The sequence below is a fragment of the Bubalus kerabau genome, chromosome 23 (genome assembly GCF_029407905.1).
Source record: "Bubalus kerabau isolate K-KA32 ecotype Philippines breed swamp buffalo chromosome 23, PCC_UOA_SB_1v2, whole genome shotgun sequence".
NCBI lineage: Eukaryota > Metazoa > Chordata > Mammalia > Artiodactyla > Bovidae > Bubalus > Bubalus kerabau.
The window spans coordinates 39459901-39479584 of NC_073646.1; the positions used below are offsets into that span (position 1 = coordinate 39459901).

General features: G+C 54.6%; 1 protein-coding gene across 4 annotated transcripts; it reads left to right on the forward strand.

Annotated features, from left to right (window-relative positions):
* The first annotated feature begins 7009 nt into the window (after window positions 1-7009).
* Window positions 7010-14420, forward strand: ZNF853 (zinc finger protein 853). Of its 4 annotated transcripts, none has more exons than XM_055562162.1 (4): window positions 7010-7242; window positions 7420-7626; window positions 8410-8532; window positions 11222-14420. In XM_055562162.1, exons 2-4 carry the CDS (start codon window positions 7614-7616, stop codon window positions 13108-13110), a joined length of 2025 nt encoding a protein of 674 aa, XP_055418137.1. In that variant the 5' UTR covers window positions 7010-7242; window positions 7420-7613; the 3' UTR covers window positions 13111-14420. The 4 variants fall into 4 exon arrangements, with proteins under 4 accessions (XP_055418137.1, XP_055418138.1, XP_055418139.1 ...); XM_055562163.1 differs by having other exon boundaries at window positions 8410-8502; XM_055562164.1 differs by having other exon boundaries at window positions 8415-8532.
* Window positions 14421-19684: the final 5264 nt, after the last annotated feature.

Below are 19684 nucleotides of genomic sequence, written 5' to 3' on the forward strand. Positions count from 1 at the left end.
GTTAATGGCATAAAAGACAAATGGGAAACTACAGGGGGAAATTACTAGGTAACTGTGAATTACCGGAGAAGGTAATGGCACCCCACTCCAGTACTCTTGCCTGGAAAATCCCATGGATGGAGGAGCCTCGTGGGCTACAGTCCATGGGGTCACTAAGAGTCGGACACGACTGAGCGACTTCACTTTCACTTTTCACTTTCATGCATTGGAGAAGGAAATGGCAACCCACTCCAGTGTTCTTGCCTGGAGAATACCAGGGACGGGGAAGCCTGGTGGGCTGCCATCTATGGGGTCACACAGAGTTGGACACGACTGAAGCGACTTAGCAGCAGCAGCAGTGTGAATTACCTAGAAGATAGGGGAAAAAAAAAGTTAGGTAGAACTTCTAGAAATGAAAAGTAGGAACTTCCCTGGTCATCCAGTGGCTAAGACTCCACACTCCCAGTGCAGGAGACCCAGGTTCAATTCCTGGTCAGGGAACTAAGATCCTCCATGCCTCACAGGATGGCCTAAAAGTTAAAAGAAACAAACAAACAAACAAACAAAAAAAAACAGATAAAGTACAGTATTTTAATTATACTTAAACTGAGTGCTGAAGAATTGATGCTTTTGAACTGTGGTGATGGAGAAGACTCTTGAGAGTCCCTTGGACTGCAAGGAGATCCAACAAGTCCATTCTGAAGGAGATCAGCCCTGGGATTTCTTTGGAAGGGATGATGCTAAAGCTGAAACTCCAGTACTTTGGCCACCTCATGCGAAGAGTTGACTCATTGGAAAAGACTCTGATGCTGGGAGGGATTGGGGGCAGGAGGAGAAGGGGACGACAGAGGATGAGATGGCTGGATGGCATCACTGTCGATGGCCGTGAGTCTGAGTGAACTCTGGGAGATGGACGGGGAGGCCTGGTGTGCTGCGATTCATGGGATCGCAAAGAGTCGGACACGACTGAGCGACTGAACTGAACTGAACTGATGCCTTCTTGAGGGCTTCCCAGGTAGTGCTAGTAGTAAAGAATCTGCCTTCCAATACAGGAGACATAAGAGACGATCAAACCCAGGGTTCGATTCCTAGGTTGGGAAGATCCCCTGGAGGAGGAAATGGCATCCCTCTCCAGTATTCTTGCCTGGAGAATCCCATGGACTGTAACCCACCAGGCTCTTCTGTCCATGGGATTCTCCGGCAAAGAACACTGGAAGGCAATGGCTAATAATTCTGCCACATACACTTGCTCCAGCTTCCCTGGTGGCTAGTGGTAAAGAATCCGCTTGCCAATTCAGGAAATGTAGGTTTGATCCCTGGGTCAGGAAGATCCCCTGGAGAAGAGAATGGCAACCCACTCCAGAATTCTTGCCTAGAAAACTCCATGGACAGAAGAACCTGACGGGCTACAGTCCATGGGGTCACAAAGAGTTGGACATGACTGAGTGAGCACATGCCTCCTTCAACTTATGAAATCCTGTTCAATGTCATTTAATTTTGTTAATCCAAATTAGAGCAGTGAGGTAATTTTTGCCCATCATATTGTCAGCTGTTAAAAAAATGTGTGGCCTGCTGGGCATACACACTGAGGAAACCAGAAGGGAAAGAGACACGTGTACCCCAATGTTCATCGCAGCACTGTTTATAATAGCCAGGACATGGAAGCAACCTAGATGTCCATCAGCAGATGAATGGATAAGAAAGCTGTGGTACATATACACAATGGAGTATTACTCAGCCATTAAAAAGAATACATTTGAATCAGTTCTAATGAGGTGGATGAAACTGGAGCCTATTATACAGAGTGAAGTAAGCCAGAAAGAAAAACACCAATACAGTATACTAACACATATATATGGAATTTAGAAAGATGGTAACAATAACCCTGTGTACGAGACAGCAAAAGAGACACTGATGTATAGAACAGTCTTATGGACTCTGTGGGAGAGGGAGAGAGTGGGAAGATTTGGGAGAATGGCATTGAAACATGTAAAATATCATGTATGAAACGAGTTGCCAGTCCAGGTTTGATGCACGACACTGGATGCTTGGGGCTGGTGCACTGGGACGACCCAGAGGGATGGTATGGGGAGGGAGGAGGGAGGAGGGTTCAGGATGGGGAACACATGTATACCTGTGGCGGATTCATTTTGATATTTGGCAGAACTAATACAATTATGTAAAATTTAAAAATAAAATAAAATTTAAAAAAAAAATGAAAAAAAAAATGTGTGGCAAGCAAGCATCTGGTTTGGTCTTTGTCACTAAGTCATGTCTGACTCATTGTGACCCCAGGGAGTGTAGCCTGCCAGGTTCTTCTGTCCATGGAGTTTTCTAGGCAAGAATTCTGGAGTGGGTTGCTATTCCCGTCTCCAGGGGATCTTCCTGACCCAGGGATCAAACCCACATTTTCTGCAATGGCAAGCAGATTCTTTACCACTAGCCACCAGGGAAGCTGGAGCAAGTGTATGTGGCAGAATTATTAGCCATTGCCTTCCAGTATTCTTCGCCGGAGAATCCATGGACAGAAGAGCCTGGTGGGTTACAGTCCATGGGATCACAAAGAGTTGGACACAACTGAACGACTAACACCAGTCATCTGGGATTCTCAGGTGGCGCTAACGGTAAAAGAATCCGCCTGTCAATGCAGGAGGCAAAAGAGACGAGGGTTCGATTCCTGGGTCAGAAAGATCCCCTGGAGTAGGAAACAGCAACCCACTCCAGTATTCTTGCCTGGAAAATTCCATGGGCAGAAGAGCCGGGGGGCTACAGTCCATGGAATTGCAAAGAGTCAGACACTACTGAGTGACTGAACACAACCAGTCGTCTGTCTCCTTCTTGATAAAGGACCTCTTTGGGGGCAAGTGTTTGACAGGCAGCCCCTTCAGGGAAGCTGGGCTCCTCCTTTGGAGTGGATTGTGTGTGCGCGTGTGCTAAGTCCCTTGAATGGTTAGCACTCTGTGCTTTCACAGCTGTGGGCTCAGGTTCAGTTCCAGGTCAGGGAGAAAAAAAAAGAGCAAGTTGTTGAAAGTCAATGTGTATATTAGGATCTTGACCGTGTAAACGCATTGTGAATAAATACCAATACATTCCAGTTATGATGGATCTGTTGTTTCTGTCCATCCACAATTCAGCCCCCCTTTCCTGCTGGTGATAGTGTCCTGACTTCACCCCTGAGGTCCTGGATCCATCCTTGATCCAGGCATGGCCCAGCTGAGCCCTGCAGCCCCCATGGAGGTTGCCTGAAGGTGAACCCATGAACCAATGAGCCCTAATGAAACCCAACTCCAGAATCTGAGCCAGATCTGGCATAAGCCTGGGGCCAGTAAACCAAAGGCAGGGAGAGTTCATCTTGAAAGCAAGGGGGATTTAATGACCACACACGTGATCAAACCGCCCAGGGTCAGCCAGCATCCTAGGAAATCCTCCAACAGAAGAAATGAAATAGACACATTGGAGGGAGGGGGGGAACAACTGGAGCAAACAAAGATGACAGAGGGAGCAGGAACAAACTTCATTGTCCTCAGAGAGATGAGAGCAAGCACTGGAATCATGAAACAAGAACAGCATGCATGAGAAAAGCAAGAGCTTGAGAATAGGAAAGCTCTGGGGAATGGAAGACAGAATACCAGAAATACAAGCATTCAACAGAAAGCTTAGAAGAAAATGAAGAGAAAAGCCTCCAGAAAGTGTACCGAGAGGTTAAGTGATGAAAAATAGAAGAGAAGTTAAAATTGAGAGGAGTGGAACAGAGGGTCCAATATCTGAAAAAATCAAAATTCCAGAAAAGGAGAAAAGAAAACCAAGGGGAACACGATCAAAGAAATTACTCAAATTCACTTCTCAGAACCGATAAACATGAGTCTCCAGATTGAAGTGGCTGCCTGAGTGTCCACAAGTGAATTTCAGAATACAGGTTTAAAAAATATATATTTACAAGCTTCCAGAGAGAAAAACTGGAGGAAGACATGGCAACCCACTCCAGTATTCTTGCCAGGAAAATCCCGCAGGCAGAGGAGCCTGGCAGTCTATAGTCTATGCAGTCACAAAGGTCAGACACAAGAGAGCAACTGAGCACACAGCACAGAGAGCAAGTATCCGTCATGTGCAAAGGACGGTATCAAAATGGCCCTGGACATCCGCAGTAGCAATACCCGAAGCCAAAAAGCGAGGAAGAGGAGAGTGAGTTCCTCAGTGGTCTACCAGTTGACTCTGCTCCCAGTGCAGGCGGCCCAGGTTCCATCCCTGATCAGGGAACTAGATCCTGCATGCTGCAACTAAGCCCAGCACACACCACCCTGACTTCATACGCTGGCCTCACGTTTGGACGTTCCCAGGCCACCTGCACTTCCGACCAGCTGGCTACAAAGTCAGGATTCCTGTGACCCACTTGGGTTCGTTACTGCGTTAGATCAACTCACAGAATTCGGGAAAGCACTTACACTGACGGCTGTCTGAGTGCGGGTCTGTGTGTTCAGTGGAGTCTGACTCTTTGCAGCCCCGTGGACTGTAGCCCGCCAGACTCCTCTGTTCATGGGATTTCCTGGAGTGGGCAGCCATTCCCTTGTTAGGAGATCTTCTTGACCCAGGGATCAAACCTGGTTCTCCTGCATTGCAGGCGGATTCTTTACTGTCTGAGCCACCAGAGTTTGAAGCTCTCACCCAGAAAACAGGATAAAGACCAGACAAATGATTAGACAACGGGAGGATGGCAGGGAAAGTATGCATGTCTCTGTGTGGTTTAAACAGTTTAACCTGCACCTTCCAGAGTGGGATGTCAATAGATATGATCTAAACTGGAAAAAGCAAGTAAGAGCGTTAGAAGCACAATATTTAGAAACATGGCAAGAGAGATCTGAAGAAATGGGAGTGGACTCACAAGTGAGGAGAAACTTTTCTTGTTGCTGCAGATATTGTAGAACTATTTGATTTACTCAACTTGGTATACGTGTTACCTTGATTAAAAAAAAGAAGAAGAAAGTAAGTAAGACAGGGACTTACCTGGCAGTCCAGTGGTTAGGACTCCATGCTTCTAACTGCAGGGGGCCTGGGTTCAATCCTTGATCAGGGAGCAAGGATCCTGCGTGTTGCTGCATGGTGCAGCAAGAAAAAAGAGAAAAATTTGAAAAAAAAAGATTAAAGGGAAGAAGAGGAAGAAAGCGAAAGAAAGGGTGGTAGCTTTGGTCAAGCCAGTGCTCAGGTGTGGACCAGAGAAACGTTCTTGGGGAGAGCTGCCCCGGGAAGACACCTGATTGCAGGTTGGCATGATGTAAAGGTGAGCAATGAGCCTGGTGAAGGAAGAGAGCCTGCAAAGGTAGTACGCGGGGAAGAAGGGGGAACCAAGAGTGCTCTCCCAGCAAAGCTGACTAGAGGTGGAACAAACTGAGACATCAGTGGAGGTCCCTGGTGACATCAGGCAGAGCTGTCTGAGTGCAGTGACGAGGCAGAGGCCAGGCTGCAGAGAGGGAAGGGGGGTCAGGACGATGGGGGTATGGACAGAACTATCATGGGGCATCTTTCCAGCAAGTTTGGCACCAAGGGCAAGAGAGTGAGGTTGTGGGGACGGTGCCTGTTTTAAGATGAGAGAGCTGTGGGAATGAGCAAGTGTTGTTGGAAAGAAGCCAGCAGAGGGGGGAGGTTAAACATTCGCCGGCGGGGAGTGGATCCTCTGGGCTTGAGGTCTCCCAGGAGGCAGGAGGAGGCAGAAATAGCTCTGCTCTCAACTCTCCCAGGCAGAGGAAGGGGCACGCCTGCCCCGGGCAGGAGGGAGCCAGTTCATTCACCCCCAGACACCCGGCTAGTGTGGTGCGGTCCCACGCCCCAATGGAAGGCCATAATTGGCCTCCTAACACGGCTGGAAGAGCCCCCCTTGGGAACCCAGATTTTTCCGCCTCCAAAGATGGGCTCTCGCTGCGCTTATTTCTCTACGGAGGCAGATGCGGTCCCTGCCCTCTGGAGCACCTCATCTGGGGTGAAGCTGCCAGAGTGTAGGCGGTTCAGGCAAGGGCGAGAGGGGAAGCCCCAATCTCCACTCCCAAAGGGCCTGGAAGAATCCAAAATCGGAACAAGGGGGCCACAGGTGTGGCAGCTATGTGAGCGTGGAGACAGTAACGGGGGAGGGGGCTGTGACCACAGGAGGACCCCTGTCCCCCTCCAGTGGGGCACCCCCGTGCTCCCCCCAGGAGCATCTGCGGCCAGTGCTTTGGGTTTTCGGAGAACTGGAGCATCCTGATTTCAGCGTCAGCCCCTCTCCAGATGAGAGAGAACAGAGTAGCAAAGGGGCGGGATATGGAGACACAGGGACCCCTCCTGACCCGCGGGGAAGCGGCTCGGCACGACCAGGGAGGGCCGCTGCCCTGAGCGGCTGAGGAGGGGGTTGGGGAGGGCAGAGGGTGGGGGTGGCGAGAGGGCCTGGCCACGCGGCGGTACGCACAGCGCAAGGGCGCAGAGAGAGCCAAGCTTAGTTCTCCAGTTGGCCAGGGTGACCCCTACGGCCCCATCTGGTCCTTTGGGGTCCACGCCCACCTGAATGCCAGCCACAACTCCCCGCGCCCCCAGGCCCATCCCCGCCACTCCAGGATCCAGGACATGGGTCCAGGGGGACGAAGGAGAGGCCTCTCTAGGGTGTGCGCAGCGGCCCGGGATGGGGCTTCGTGAACCGAGCGTCACCTGAGTGCGACTTGAACCCCGTTTGTCCCGGTGCCGTGCCTGCCCTTCAGCGGGCTGCCGAGCCCGGCTGGGAGCCTCCCCCGCACTCGCGCGGCGACAGTCGCCAACCCGGGCGCGCGGACGCGTACACCCGGAGATGCTGCGGAGCGCGCTGCGCCCGGCCCCGGCGCCCCGCGCCCGGCCCCGGCGCCCCCGGCTCGCGCCCCCCGCGCGGGGTGAGTGGCCGGGCCGGGAAGGGTTAAGCCCACCGAGCTCGCGGCGGCCTAGAGCGGCGGCGGCGGCGGGGGCCGGGGCGCGGGGGACAGGATGCGGATGCCGGGGGGACTTCCTGTGCCGGCCCCCGCCGCCCCCGCCCCCGCCCCCGGCCCGACAGCTGCCCGCTCGGACGCACGGCAGGTCGCACGCTCGGGCGGGCGGGCGAGCGCACGGGGACCCCGGCCCGGCCGCGACGCCCGCCCCCCGCCCGCCTTCCGCGCGGCCCGGCCCGGCCCAGGCCGCCCGCCCGCCGGCTCCTGGCACCTGTGGCGGCGGGCAGATCCCTGGCCGGCCCCGCGCTGCCCCGGGCTGAAACGACACCGGTCCACCGCCCACCAGGTCCGCCCCCGGTCCGCCCTCGGCGCCCGCAATGGTCCCGCCCTGAGCCCCGCGCTGGTTCGGGGCTCTGTCTACACCTCTCCACCCTGCCCCCTGCCTTCCCCCCGCCCCAGCCCCAGGGGGCCCACACCAACTTCTGCTCTTGAACTGTGCTCTGCCCCCCTTCTTTTGGCCCAGGGCGACCTCGGCAACCCTGACAGCAACAGACCGTCCCAAGTGACCAGAAAGCCCACCCGGGTGGCCCAGCGCCTCCCCGGCTCTTTCTGGATGGGGGCGTCTGGCGAAGGAGCTGGCTAAACGCTCTGGCCTTCACCTTCCATTCCCTGCTGACCACACCTCCCCTAGCACCCAGGCTGCCCGCAGAGCAGGCGATGCTTGTGCCAGGTGAGGCCCAGAGGGGTAGGTCAGCAGGGCGAACCCAGGGAGGCTTTTCTTAAGAGGGTTGGGCTGGATTCTTGGAAGCTAGAGGGACCTGGAGTCATCCTCTTAGGAGGCGAGGATACTGCCACAGGGACCCTGGGGGGACGCTGGAGAGGGGCGGGGGGATGCTGGAGAGGGGCGGGGAGCCCTGCAGACCTCAGGAGCGCTGGGGCACAGGGCCAGGCCCGCAGCCCTCCAGTTGCAGGGCTTGTAGTGCTCTGGGAACCTGGCGTCCTGGGAACTGAGGTGGCACCTGGATAGACTCCCATGGCCCAGAACTGGCAGTCTGCTGGTGACCTGGGAAGACTGGGCCAATCCCCAGAGCAGCTTGGGAGGCAAGAGACCAGGGAATTGAACAGACTTGTCCATGTTTTGAGGGGGCCAGGGGAATGTGAGATGGAGATGGACAAACAAGTCTTTTTTCCTGTAAACTTCCCCAAACGTCCCTTCTGGGAGTGTACCTAGCCGTTGTCTCTCATCATCGGTGATGAGCAGCTGCAAGGGCTGCCCCAGGCAGGAGGCTGGACGTGGGCCCTGCACAAAGTCAGGAGAGTCAGGATTCCCTGTGCAGGGAGCTGGCCCTGGGAGCAGGGCCTCCAGGCTGCCCTCGCTCATCCTTTTCCTAGCCGTGGACCACACTGTCCTCCTTTCCGGCAGGGGTGAGCTGCCGACTTGAGGCAGCAAGGCATCAGGGCCCCTGGCCTGGGGCTCCCCGCCAGTCTGAACAGCTTCCTTCCTTCCCCTCAGCACAGCTGGCTCCCCAGGATCTTGGTCTGACCGCCAGGATGAAGGTGAGGCGGGCAACCAAGACCTTCGTGCGGAAGCCTCGCCGTCTTAAAGGTGCGGGCCTGGGACCCGACACCCCCTCAGGTAAGGGGCTAAGGGTGGGGGGCACCTCTGACCTCCTGAACCAGGAGATGGTCCTCAGATCCCTGGCGAGGATCCTTTGACCAAGCCCCAGGCCTGCTGAGAGGGAGCCCTGAAGGTTGGCAAGCAGCCCTCTGTCAGGGGTGTGGCGGGGAGGCTGCATGCCCTCACATCGGCAGGGTCACCTCAGGGTTTTTTGAAGCCACCATCGGGCTGCAGTGTTGCTGGTGAGGGCTGCCTGGCGGTGCGCACATTCTCAGCCCCCATCCCCCACCTGGACGCGTGCTGCTGGTTCCCAGGGCTCACACAACCTCCGTCTCCTTCCACTCTCCTCCCTATGACTCAAGGTCCCAGATTGAATTCAGGGGCTGAGGGGCACCCTTGTCACTGGTTATTTGGCTTTTCTCTGTGGCCTCTGGTCTTGTCCGCTTTTCCTTGACTTCTGCCTGCTTCCATCCATCTTTCTCTCCTTTTTTCCGGAGGCAAATGTGGCCTCGAAGAACGTTCCAAGACTTGCCCCGCTCCCTACTCTTAGCAAATCTTCCAAGGCGGCCATGCTCACGGGAGCCACCTCCCTACTCTGTGCTTTGAGAGCACTGAGTGAGGGGCTGGGCAGGGTTGAACAGAACATGAAAAGGACCAAAGGGATGAGGCGTCGGATGGGGATGTATGGACTCAACTAGGACCCTTGGCTTTCCACCACACACACACCTCCCCTCCACCCCCCACCGCCAGCTTCCCCATGTGGCTTGTGAGATCGGAGTTCCCCGACCAGGGATCGAACCCACACCCTCTGCAGTAAGAGCTCAGAATCCTAATCACTGGACCACCAGGGAATTCCCAGGACTCTTGGCTTAAATACTCAACTGACAAAAATCTCGCGAGAGCAGGCACATCCGATGACACTTCAGTATACATTTACCAAAATATCATTGGTAAGAGTGTGCAAATGCCATGAGAAGCAGGGAGTGGTCGTTTGGCCAAGCACTGTCCTAGAAATGAGAGGACCTACCCAGAGGGGTGATGAGTCCCGGCTGCCCCCAGAGGTGGTAGGAGGAGGGAGTGCCCATGTGACCTTGGATTTGCCGTGACAACAGGTTGTCTGTGATGGTCTGTCTTCCCTCACTTCCCGCATACTCCCACCTGGTGTGAGTGTGTAAGGAAAATGCACTCACTGATCCATTAGCCTAAGCGAAGGGTCTTGGGAATAGGTTTTCTAAGAGGGAATTATTTACATGTAGATATCCCTTGATTTTATGAAATCAGTATATTCCTGGAAAATCAGCCAGAAAGCAAAATTGGGTCAACCAAACCTCTACTTCCCATTCCAAAGTTGAAAATACGATGCTATGGGGAAAACAGATGTTGAATCAGACTTGGGAATGGAGAAGGCCTCTTTGGATTTTCTGATAGCACAGCACTATGCTCAGAGTGAAAAACTGCGTGTGGGCTTTGTGAGATGCAGCAACGAGGTGAGTCCTGTATCGCCGAGCTTACTCTACATCGTGCACCATGCTGGGGCTGTGTGTTTAGCCCTCTAATTTTTCGCAATTTGCCCGAAAGGGGTTTAGCTCCTTTAAGCAGATGGGGAAACTCAGGTTCCCAGGGGTTAAGTAACTGGCCAGGTGCCATGTAGACTTGGGGCTGTGAATCGTTCCTTTCCATCTGAGAATTAACAGCCTAAAACTACTTCCAGCCTCGGACTTGCCTGGCAGTCTAGTGGTTGAGACTCCGAATTTCTAATGCAGGGGACTCGGGTTCCACTCCTGGTTGGGGAACTAAGATCCTACATGCTAAGTGGTACGGCCAGAAAACAAACAAACAAGCTGACCACTTTCAGTCTAAAGGCTATTTCAAATGGAGCTAGTTGTATCCTTGGTATTAATATTTCCAAACTTCTTGCTAATTTTCAAGCTAATTCCTAACCCACAGGGAGAGGGATTTTTCAAGTACCTACTAAGGGTGATGCCGGGGCCCTTCCTGCTTGACTCATTAAGCTGGCAGTGTGGGGATGACAAAGGTATGTTCCAGACCAGGAGGGCCCTGAACCTGCAGGAGGTTAGCCAGCTGCTACCTGGTAGAATTACCGGGCACCTCCCACCTGGAAACCACATGTTCTCTCTGACTTCGGTGATTTTTAGAAACTGCTGTGGAAACACTTCCAGGCAGCCTGACAGAAATTCTTTATTATGTACAGAGAGGGTGAGTTTCATTTGGTTCGAGTGTGACCTTTGACTGAGGTCAGAGTTCAGCATGGGCTTGTGGCTTAGCCATGGGAATGGCAGGTTCACAGATTCCTCTCAGATGGCGGTTAGGCCCAAAGGACTTTTCGGGGAGTGGTGTTGGGGAGCCCCAGGCACCCAGGGTGGTGTCACTGCCAAGGTCTAAGCATCGAGCCTGTGTGGAAGGAGGCCCTGAGGAGAGGTTGGGGGCCTGGGGTCCAGAGTGATGTGACCAGCTAGCTGTCCCTTGGATACATTTCTAAGCCAACGCCACACTGCTGGGCATTTCTCTTTCTATCCTGCTGCCATTGTCACGTGGTCCCCTGTTTTGGGGGTCCCTGCTGAGGGCTCAGGAGCGTATCATAGGGTGACTGTACATGGGGGAGGGTTAGGAAGGACATCATGGCAGTCTGAACCAGAGAGCTGACACCAGATCTTTCTCTCCTGGCTCCCTGCCATTCCCACTCCAGGTGGCAGCGGTGGGAGTGAGAGTCAGGAGGGAGAAGATGCTCAGGAGAGGAGCAGCCCACCGCGGCCAGCAGCCTCAGCTCCCAAGCGGGCCAGTGAAGTCGCTGAGGAGACTGCGTCAGGACGGCAGAAGCTGCAAGCCCGACAGTTAAAACAGTGGCCGGAGCAGCAGCCACAACCGCAGCCACACAACCAAGGGGCAGGACCTCAGCCAGAGTCGCAGCAGCAGCAAGATGGGCAAGAGCCACTGCCCCGACCGCAGCCAGAACTGCAGGAAGAACCCCAGTCTGAACAACAGGGGCCGCTGAAACCGCGGCTGCGGCTGATGCCAAGGCAGAAACAGTCACGGGAGCAGCACAGGCCGGTGCGACGGAGGTCACGGCTGCGGCAGGAACGGTTCCAGCGGCAGGAACTGCAGGAAAAGCCCCCGTGTGTGCAGTATGAGCAGCAGAAGCAGCTGCAGCGGCAGGAACCATCAGAGGAGGGGCAAGTGCAAGAACAGCAGCTGCCACAGCCGCAGCAGGAGCTGCAACAGGACTTACAGCAGGGATGGCCACAGCTGCCGCGGCAAGCGGTACAGCAGCTGCAGCAAGCGGTACAGCAGCCACAGCAGCTACAACAGCAGGAGCAGCTACAACCACAGCAAGAACAGTGTCAGCTGCTGCAGCAACAAGAACAGCTCCAGCACCAAGAACAGTTGCAGCAACAGCTGTTGCAGCAGCAAGAGTTACAGCGGCGGCAGCAGCAGCAGGAACAGTTACAACCACAGCAGGAGCAGTTAGAGCTGCAGCAGCAGCTGCAGAAGCAGCAGGAACAGCTGCAGCTGCTGCAGCAGCAGCAAGAACAGCTGGAGCTGTTGCTGCTGCAGCAGCAGCAGTTGCAGCAGCAGCTGCAACCCCGACCTCTGGGGCCGGAGGAGGAGGAGGAGGTTGAGCTGGAGCTCATGCCGGTGGATGTGGAGTCTGATCAGGAGCTGGAGCGGCAGCGGCAGGAGCTGGAGCGGCAGCAGGAGCAGCGGCAGCTGCAGCTCCAACTGCAGGAGCAGCTGCAGCAGCTGGAGAAGCAGCTGGAGCAGCAGCTGGCGCAGCCGCCAGAGGTGCAGCTGGAGCTGACACCAGTGGAGCCTGGGGTACACCCGCCTGAGCTGCAGCTGGAGCTGACCCCTGTGCCGCCCGAGCTGCAGCTGGAGCTGGTGCCGGCCGCCGCGGGGGCGCCCGCCGCGGTGGTGGTGGCGCCCCCGGGCTACGTGGTGCTGCAGGAGCTGATGGTGCTGCCAGCTGCCGTGTCGGCGCCCTCGATCGTGGCCGTCCCGGGCCCGCCGAGCGGCGCGGCCCTGACGCCGGCCCGGCCGCCACGGCGGCGGCGGCGCGCCCGGGACCGGCCGACCATCTGCGGGGAGTGCGGCAAGGGCTTCAGCCGCAGCACGGACCTGGTGCGGCACCAGGCCACGCACACGGGCGAGCGGCCGCACCGCTGCGGCGAATGCGGCAAGAGCTTCTCGCAGCACTCGAACCTGGTGACGCACCAGCGCATCCACACGGGCGAGAAGCCCTACGCGTGCCCGTACTGCGCCAAGCGCTTCAGCGAGAGCTCGGCACTCGTGCAGCACCAGCGCACGCACACGGGCGAGCGGCCCTACGCCTGCGGCGACTGCGGCAAACGCTTCAGCGTCTCATCCAACCTGCTGCGCCACCGCCGCACGCACTCGGGCGAGCGGCCCTATGCCTGCGAGGACTGCGGCGAGCGTTTCCGCCACAAGGTGCAGATCCGCCGCCACGAGCGCCAGCTGCACGGCGCCGGCCGCTCCCGGGGCCTCGGCCTGCTCCGCGGTGCGCGCGTAGCCGCCGGGGGCGCCCCGCGCGCCGAGCCGGCGGCGGACAAGGCGCCCTGACCCGGGATCGGGGCTGGGGACGAGGGCGCCGAGGTCGGGGAGGGCGCCGCTTCCCCCGCACCCGGGAAGCACCGCGCGCGCTTGGAAGTCTTGACCACGTGCCGCAACATCCTGGAATAACGCTGGGACATCGCTGGCATCCTTCTTCCTGGCCAACTGAGTGACGGACCGATTCACCCTCCACGGGAGGATATCGACGAGGCTAAAGCGGCACGGAGGTGGCACATTGCTGCCCACAGCACATGGTTCAGGGTCGTCTTCGGGTACGAATGGGTGAGAAGTTGGCCAGTTTCTCTCCCAGAGAAATTGGACTTGACTGGAGTTGAGAGCCACGGGGGAAAACTCCCAACAGCAGGTCGAGACGGTGGGTGACATTCGACAGAGCTCCAATACTAACCAGGGAAGCCGACATACGTGGTATAACACATGTAAAAGGGTCCTGGTGAAAATTATTTCATGGGGGAAGAGGAAATTTATCTGCACTACGTAGAAAACTGATCAGGGCATTCAATTATCCTCAGTGGCTTTTGCCTTGAAAATACTTCCGCGAATGAAAGTTCATCAGGGTGGACGAAATCCTCATGTAAATGTTTTGTGTTCATAAACACAGGGTCCCAGCGTCCACTGGGTCAATGTGCAAAGGCCAGGAAGTCCACTCTGGGTGAAGGTGAAACCTTCCCTCCAGGGCCACACCCGAACAAGCCTCCCAGGCAGGCGCTGGGGTATTCCCAGGCTCCAGGCGGTCCCTAAATCCTCTTGAATGGAATCGGGGGGCGGAAGCAGAGGGCATCCTGTGAGTGCTGTCCAAGGTCCTAAGGGGTGGTCCCTCCATCACTCCCAAAGACCTCCCTGTAGCCCCCACCTGCCTTGCCTTCTCAGAAGCCAGTACACCCACTGCGGCTTAGGGGCTGGGACCTTGAGATGCAGAGGCAGGTTCTCCAGGCCAGGCCGCGCAGAGGGCCAGCCCGAGTAGACCCTGCCTCGTCTCGGGGGGTCAGAAGGAGAATGCTGGGGACAAGGACAGGAGGCAACAGAAATGCTCTTTATGGCGATTTTGTAAACGTCTGGGGGTCAGTCGGAGCAGCAGCAATCTCGATGTCTTGTGGGAGGGCAGGATGATGTGGGGGCACCTGATATCTCTGGTCCTTCCGGCCCTTCCTGCTCCTGACTCCCCCACGTGGCTTCTTAGATGCTGCCTGACTCCCCTCCCTGCTTCTCCTTTACTAACACAGCCTGCTCCGTTTTACCAACATGTTGGTAAGTGAGAAACAAAATAAACAAAAATGAGGAAATAGCTTGTCCTGTCTTTGTGTTTTCACCTCTGGATTTTATGGGGCTTCATTTCTCTGTCACATTTTGCCCGTTGCTCTAGAAGCAGACAACTTCGTATTCAGAACCATGCCCATCTCCGCACCCCAGACCCTTCCTTCCAGCCTGAGATTCTTGGCCAGGGATGGGCTTATTCAGTAAAACTCTCCTGGGAGGGATGGGGACCAGAAAGTGGATGCTGGAGGAAGCCGGTTTTGGGCGTCTCCTCCGGACAAGTTTTGAAGCCTCCAGTCCAACGGTAGTGTGGACTGCTGGTGACAGTGGCGAGTGTGCTGGGTCACCTGGAGGGGTGTCGTGAGGACTGAGGCCCCTCCCAGCCCCGAGAGTCCCTGGCTCTAAGACTCAACAGTCAAATGCTCTCAGATGCCTTTTTACCATCTTTGTCTCCCCTTGTCATCCAGCTTTTGCTTTTAACCTTCCTGCCCTCAGCTCTTCTTTGCTGGATGACCCTGGGGGCTGCTGAAGCCTCTTGACCCACGTGTGTGGAGAGCTGGATGTACCTGGGGATTGCCTCCCCCACGGTGGCTCTTGGCCAATGAGAGACAGGTGTTCAAACCAAGCTCCTCCTCTTCCAGCCAGCACTGCTCGGAGGCATGGATCGTGGCCAAGCTTGTCTGTGGGATCCCATGCGAGCATCTCTGCAGTTTGCCTTGAGACTCGCCCTTACTCTGCTTCTCCTTTGTGGTCTTATTTCCTTTACTCGGATACTCACTGGGAGCAGGGCCTTAATAAATCACTCACGCCTATAATCCTTGTTTCAGGGTCTGCTTGTCAAGAGCCCACCTTCAGACTGATGGTGTTGATAGTGGGCTTAGGAAGTGGAGTCTAAGGTGGGGACCGTGGGCTTGGACCACTCTCCCATCGCAGCAACAGGCTCTCCCTGTTGTGACTCCTGACTGTTATCATGATGGACAGGACAGGATACCAGCTGAGAGGGGCTGCCCAGTTCATGTGGCATCTTGAGGACCTGGGATACGCTAGAGAATGGTTATTCTAGGGACTGTGGGATCGGTTGGTTTTGCTGAGCACCACTGAAGCCATGATGCGGGTGAAAGAGAGGCTCGGGATCACAGTTATCAGCTGAAGGCCCAGAGGGTCAGTCAGGAGGCCTCTGTGCCGTAAAGAAACTCAGTTCCTCCTGCCGAGGACTGACTACCAAAGACCGGGGACGGGGCCTGAGGCAAGAGGAATGAAACCTGGATAGGATTGGGGATGTCCTTGAGCACACATTCCCCCCAACTCTATGGGCCTGTGAAAGTGGCCTGATTTCCCTGGCTAAAAACACCAGCTCTGGGGATTTGCCTGGTGGTCCAGTGGTTAAGAATCCACCTGACAATGCAGGGGACCCAGGTTTGATCCCTGGTCAGGTAATTTAAGATCCCCTATGCCATGGAGCAACTAAGCCTGCGCGCTGCAACTCCTGAAGCCCGTGTGCCACAACTAGAGAGTCTGGAAGCTGCCACGAAAGATGCTGCACGGCGCTGCAACAAAGACCTGATACAGCAAAGAAAGAAAGAAAATGTAGTTTAAAAGCATCAGCTGTGCCTCTTACCTTGTCCAGAGACGGTTGAGGCAGGTGTTTTTCAAGACACTACTTGCCCTCCTATAACGAGGTTCTAGGCCCAGCATGGCTTGGCTGGGGCAGTGCTGGCTCTGCCAGGAGTGGGGAGGGATTATTTGCCAAAGGAGCTGCAAGTCCCGGCTAATACCTCCAGGCAGGAACCAGGGAAGTACACTTGGGAGTGCATCTAGAAGGTGAGGGGCTGAGAGTGGGTGGCATTTTAGGCTGGAGATTAAGACATGCTTCTGGGGCTTCCCTGGTGGCTCAGTGGTAAAGAATCCGCCTGCTAATGCCAGGGACACGGGTTCAATCCCTGGGTCGGGAAGATCCGACATGCTGCAGACCTACTAAGTGCACGCACCACAGGTATTGAACCTGTGCTCCAGAGCCCGGGAGCCGCAACTACTGAGGCTAGAGGACCCTAGAGCCCTCGCTCCCCGACAAGAGGAGCCGCCGCAATGAGCAGCCCGAGCGCTGCAGCCGGAGTAGCCCCCACTCAGCACAACTAGAGAAAAGTCCGTGCAGCAGCAAAGACCCAGCATAGCCAAAAACAAATGAAATAAAAAGACATGCTTCGGTGTCCTCTCGGGCCTGAGAAGGAGCCCCAGGAAACTTGCCTCTCGGTCCTTACCTCCTCCTTCTGACTTTGTGACAAACTTCCAGAGGTGACGAAGGTGTATGCAGGACCAATACCACGTGTATGGTACCTTGGAACAAATTTTAAAATGTGTCCCTCTTCCCAGTGGAGATAGCCTACTCCAGCTCCACGGCTTTGTAGCGGGGAGGCAGGCTCCCTCAGAGCCTTGGCCCTGGCGAGGTCTCCACCCCACCTCCTCCCGGCATTTTCAGCCACCAAATCGAGTGGTTCTTTGTCCTGAGTCAGCCTTTACCAGGTTCTGTCCTGAGCCCTAACCCTAACCCTAAGTCACGGGGGAGCTCTGCTTTTCTGGATTTATATCACACCTTGTCTGTTCTGTGCTGGCAGCCAGTTAGGCGTGACTAATTCATGTGTGTTGAGAGATATCAAGGGAAAATTGAAGACAAGAACATTAAGGAGTTTGACTTGGGGAATTTTGTAACGGAGTTCAGACCTTACAAGGCTGGCTCATCAAGTGAAAAAAAAATACAGTGGGAAAAAATTAACCCTCGCCCCCAAATTACTGAGAGTATAATTAGTCTCAACTTTTCATATAATGATCTCCAAGGGTTTGCAAAAGGTAGGGAGAGGGTTGTTTCTATGAGGGGGCTGGGAAAGGGCTCAAGGTTTTACCTATTTTGGGCACTGGTGTGAGACAGAGGAGCTAAGTATGAAGTCCTTCCTGTCTCTTTGGGATGTGTTAGTCACATTAATGGCAGTAGGGAAGGCTGTCATTTTTCTTTATTATCAGGTAAATATCTCTGGACTGACCCTGGGCTGTACTTATGCCATATCAGGGACTGGCTGGCTAAGCTCAGAAGTCTCTGGTAAAATGAAGACTCTCCAGGGAATAAAGGTAAAGTCAAATCTATAAAACAGAAAAGAGTTCAACCCTTAGTACTGTCTTTGCTTCCTTTGAGTCAGCTTGGCATCTTTTAGAAACTAGCGATGGTCCTCTAGTGAGGACTTGGTAATTGGAATTCTGGCTGCCAGTTACTACGTGACAACTTCCCTTACCTGTAACAAAGAAGCAAGAGTATCCATTGTTCCCGGTTGTTGTATGTCAAGCAGGTAAAATATTACCTGCAAACAAACCTAACCTACAGTAGGCACTTGGAATATATTTGTTGCATCTAAAGCAAGAAACCAACACATATTCTTTCCTCTGGTTGGATTTTCTATGAGATAAGGCTTTCTACTATCCCAAGGTTTAAAAGTTTAGACATTGTAGAAATGAGGACTTTGTGAGGCCCCCAGATGGTAGAAGGGCATAGTGATGCCCTTAGGATTCTCCCTTGCAGGTCGAGTCTGGTAGGGTTCCAGGTGACTCTATCCAAGGCGGTGACATCAGCCACCACGCAGGTATCTCCCCAAAGCTCTGAACCTGAGGACTCCTTAGTCTCCTAGACTTGGACGTTCCAAAGATCTAAGGCTCAGTAAGTCCATGTGGAGCAATCCACCCCTGATTTCTCCCTTTGGTGCTGGCAGCACCATTCAAATTCACCTGAAAAAGAAGTAACTTTATTTAGTTTCTATGTTTGACCGCACCGTGTGGTATGCAGAGATCTTAGTTCCCCAACCAGGGATTGAACCCATGCCCCCTGCCTTGGAAAACTAGGGTCCTAACCACTGGTGTGTGTGTATGCTTAGTTGCTCAGTCATGTTCAACTCTTTGTGACCCCATGGACTATAGCCCAACCAGGTTCCTCTGTCTCTGGGATTCTCCAGGCAAGAATACTGGAGTAGGTTGCCATTCCTTTCTCCAGGGGATCTTCCCGACCCAAGGTTCGAACCCAGGTCTCCTGCAACACAGGCAGATTTCTTTACCACTGGACCACCAGGGAATTCCCAAGGAGTAACTTTTAAGCTCATCAAAATTAGATGTAAGAAATCAAATGGTTTCCAATAAACAAATCTTATACTTTTGCTTTAATAAAATTTCCACTCTGTATGTCTGTAAACAGCTTGGGGGATGTATATGAAAATGCATGCATGAAATAGAGTTCAGGGCAGGAGTGGGGGCATCATCTGCTTAGTTCTTGCCTTGCCCTCCACGGGGCATGCTGGTGTTGAGGAGGCTGTCAGCCATCCAGTGCCTGTCATGAATTCATTCTGAGTGTCAGCCTTCCTGTGGTTCACCAGCAGGGACACGGGCATGTGGGAGTTACAAGACATTTGGAATTTGTGAGATCCAGGATGGCTCTGTCTGAGCATATGGGCTTTGAGTAAGCCCCACCTCTGCACAGACTCATCCCCAGGTGCACACTGACTTCAGGGGCTGGTTCCCCAGCTGGGCAGAGCTCACTCACACTAGGCTCCTAGGCCTTGCTTAGCTGACACCTCCTGCAGGAAGCCCCCCTGGATTCCTTCTGGGTTCTCATGCTGTGGGCTGGCAAAGAGTCTGACACTGAGGAGCGCTGACCAATGTCTCCATCCAGCCTCCACACACCCCTGCCCGAGGGAGAGGACAGTAGTGCCACTGTCAGAGAGAGCCAGAGCCGGACAGTGATCAAAGCAGTAAAAACAAACTGTACTCAAGACCTAAGGCAATAGGAGAAAAGAGGGCTCAGAATAGAAGCGGACTCAATCCCGAACACCACAAGGACAAGCAGAGATTCACAGCCAATGTGCAAGGTAGGAGGAAACTGCTAGATGGAAAATTACTAAGAGGAAAGGAACATTAGGGGCAGGGTGGGGGGAATTCTGGTTAAACAGACCCGACAGGATTCTTGCTGAAGGCAGGCCAGGGTGTTCAGACATCACCTAGGGAATGGTGGGGGTGAGGACTCTGATCAGATATGACGGTGATCTGATATCCAGGGTGAGGATTCTGGCAAAACTGACTTGATAGTGTTTCTGCTAAAACTGGGCAATGCAGAGACAGACACGGGAGCCCCAAGGTGGATGAGGCTCAGACTAAAAGTTTGGTGGAGAAGGGAGTCTTTTGCATACCTGGCTTGTGCCTCCTCTGTCTGCAGTCCACACTCCACCCCTGCCTGTTCCTCTCTGCCTGGACCTGAACCTCTGCCCCTGATTGGCGGACATTT

Excerpts from the sequence above, each read along its gene's own strand:
- ZNF853 (XM_055562162.1), top strand. Across the intron at positions 8,533-11,221 it reads GGGACCCGACACCCCCTCAG|GTGGCAGCGGTGGGAGTGAG; the intron begins GTAAGGGGCTAA and ends TTCCCACTCCAG.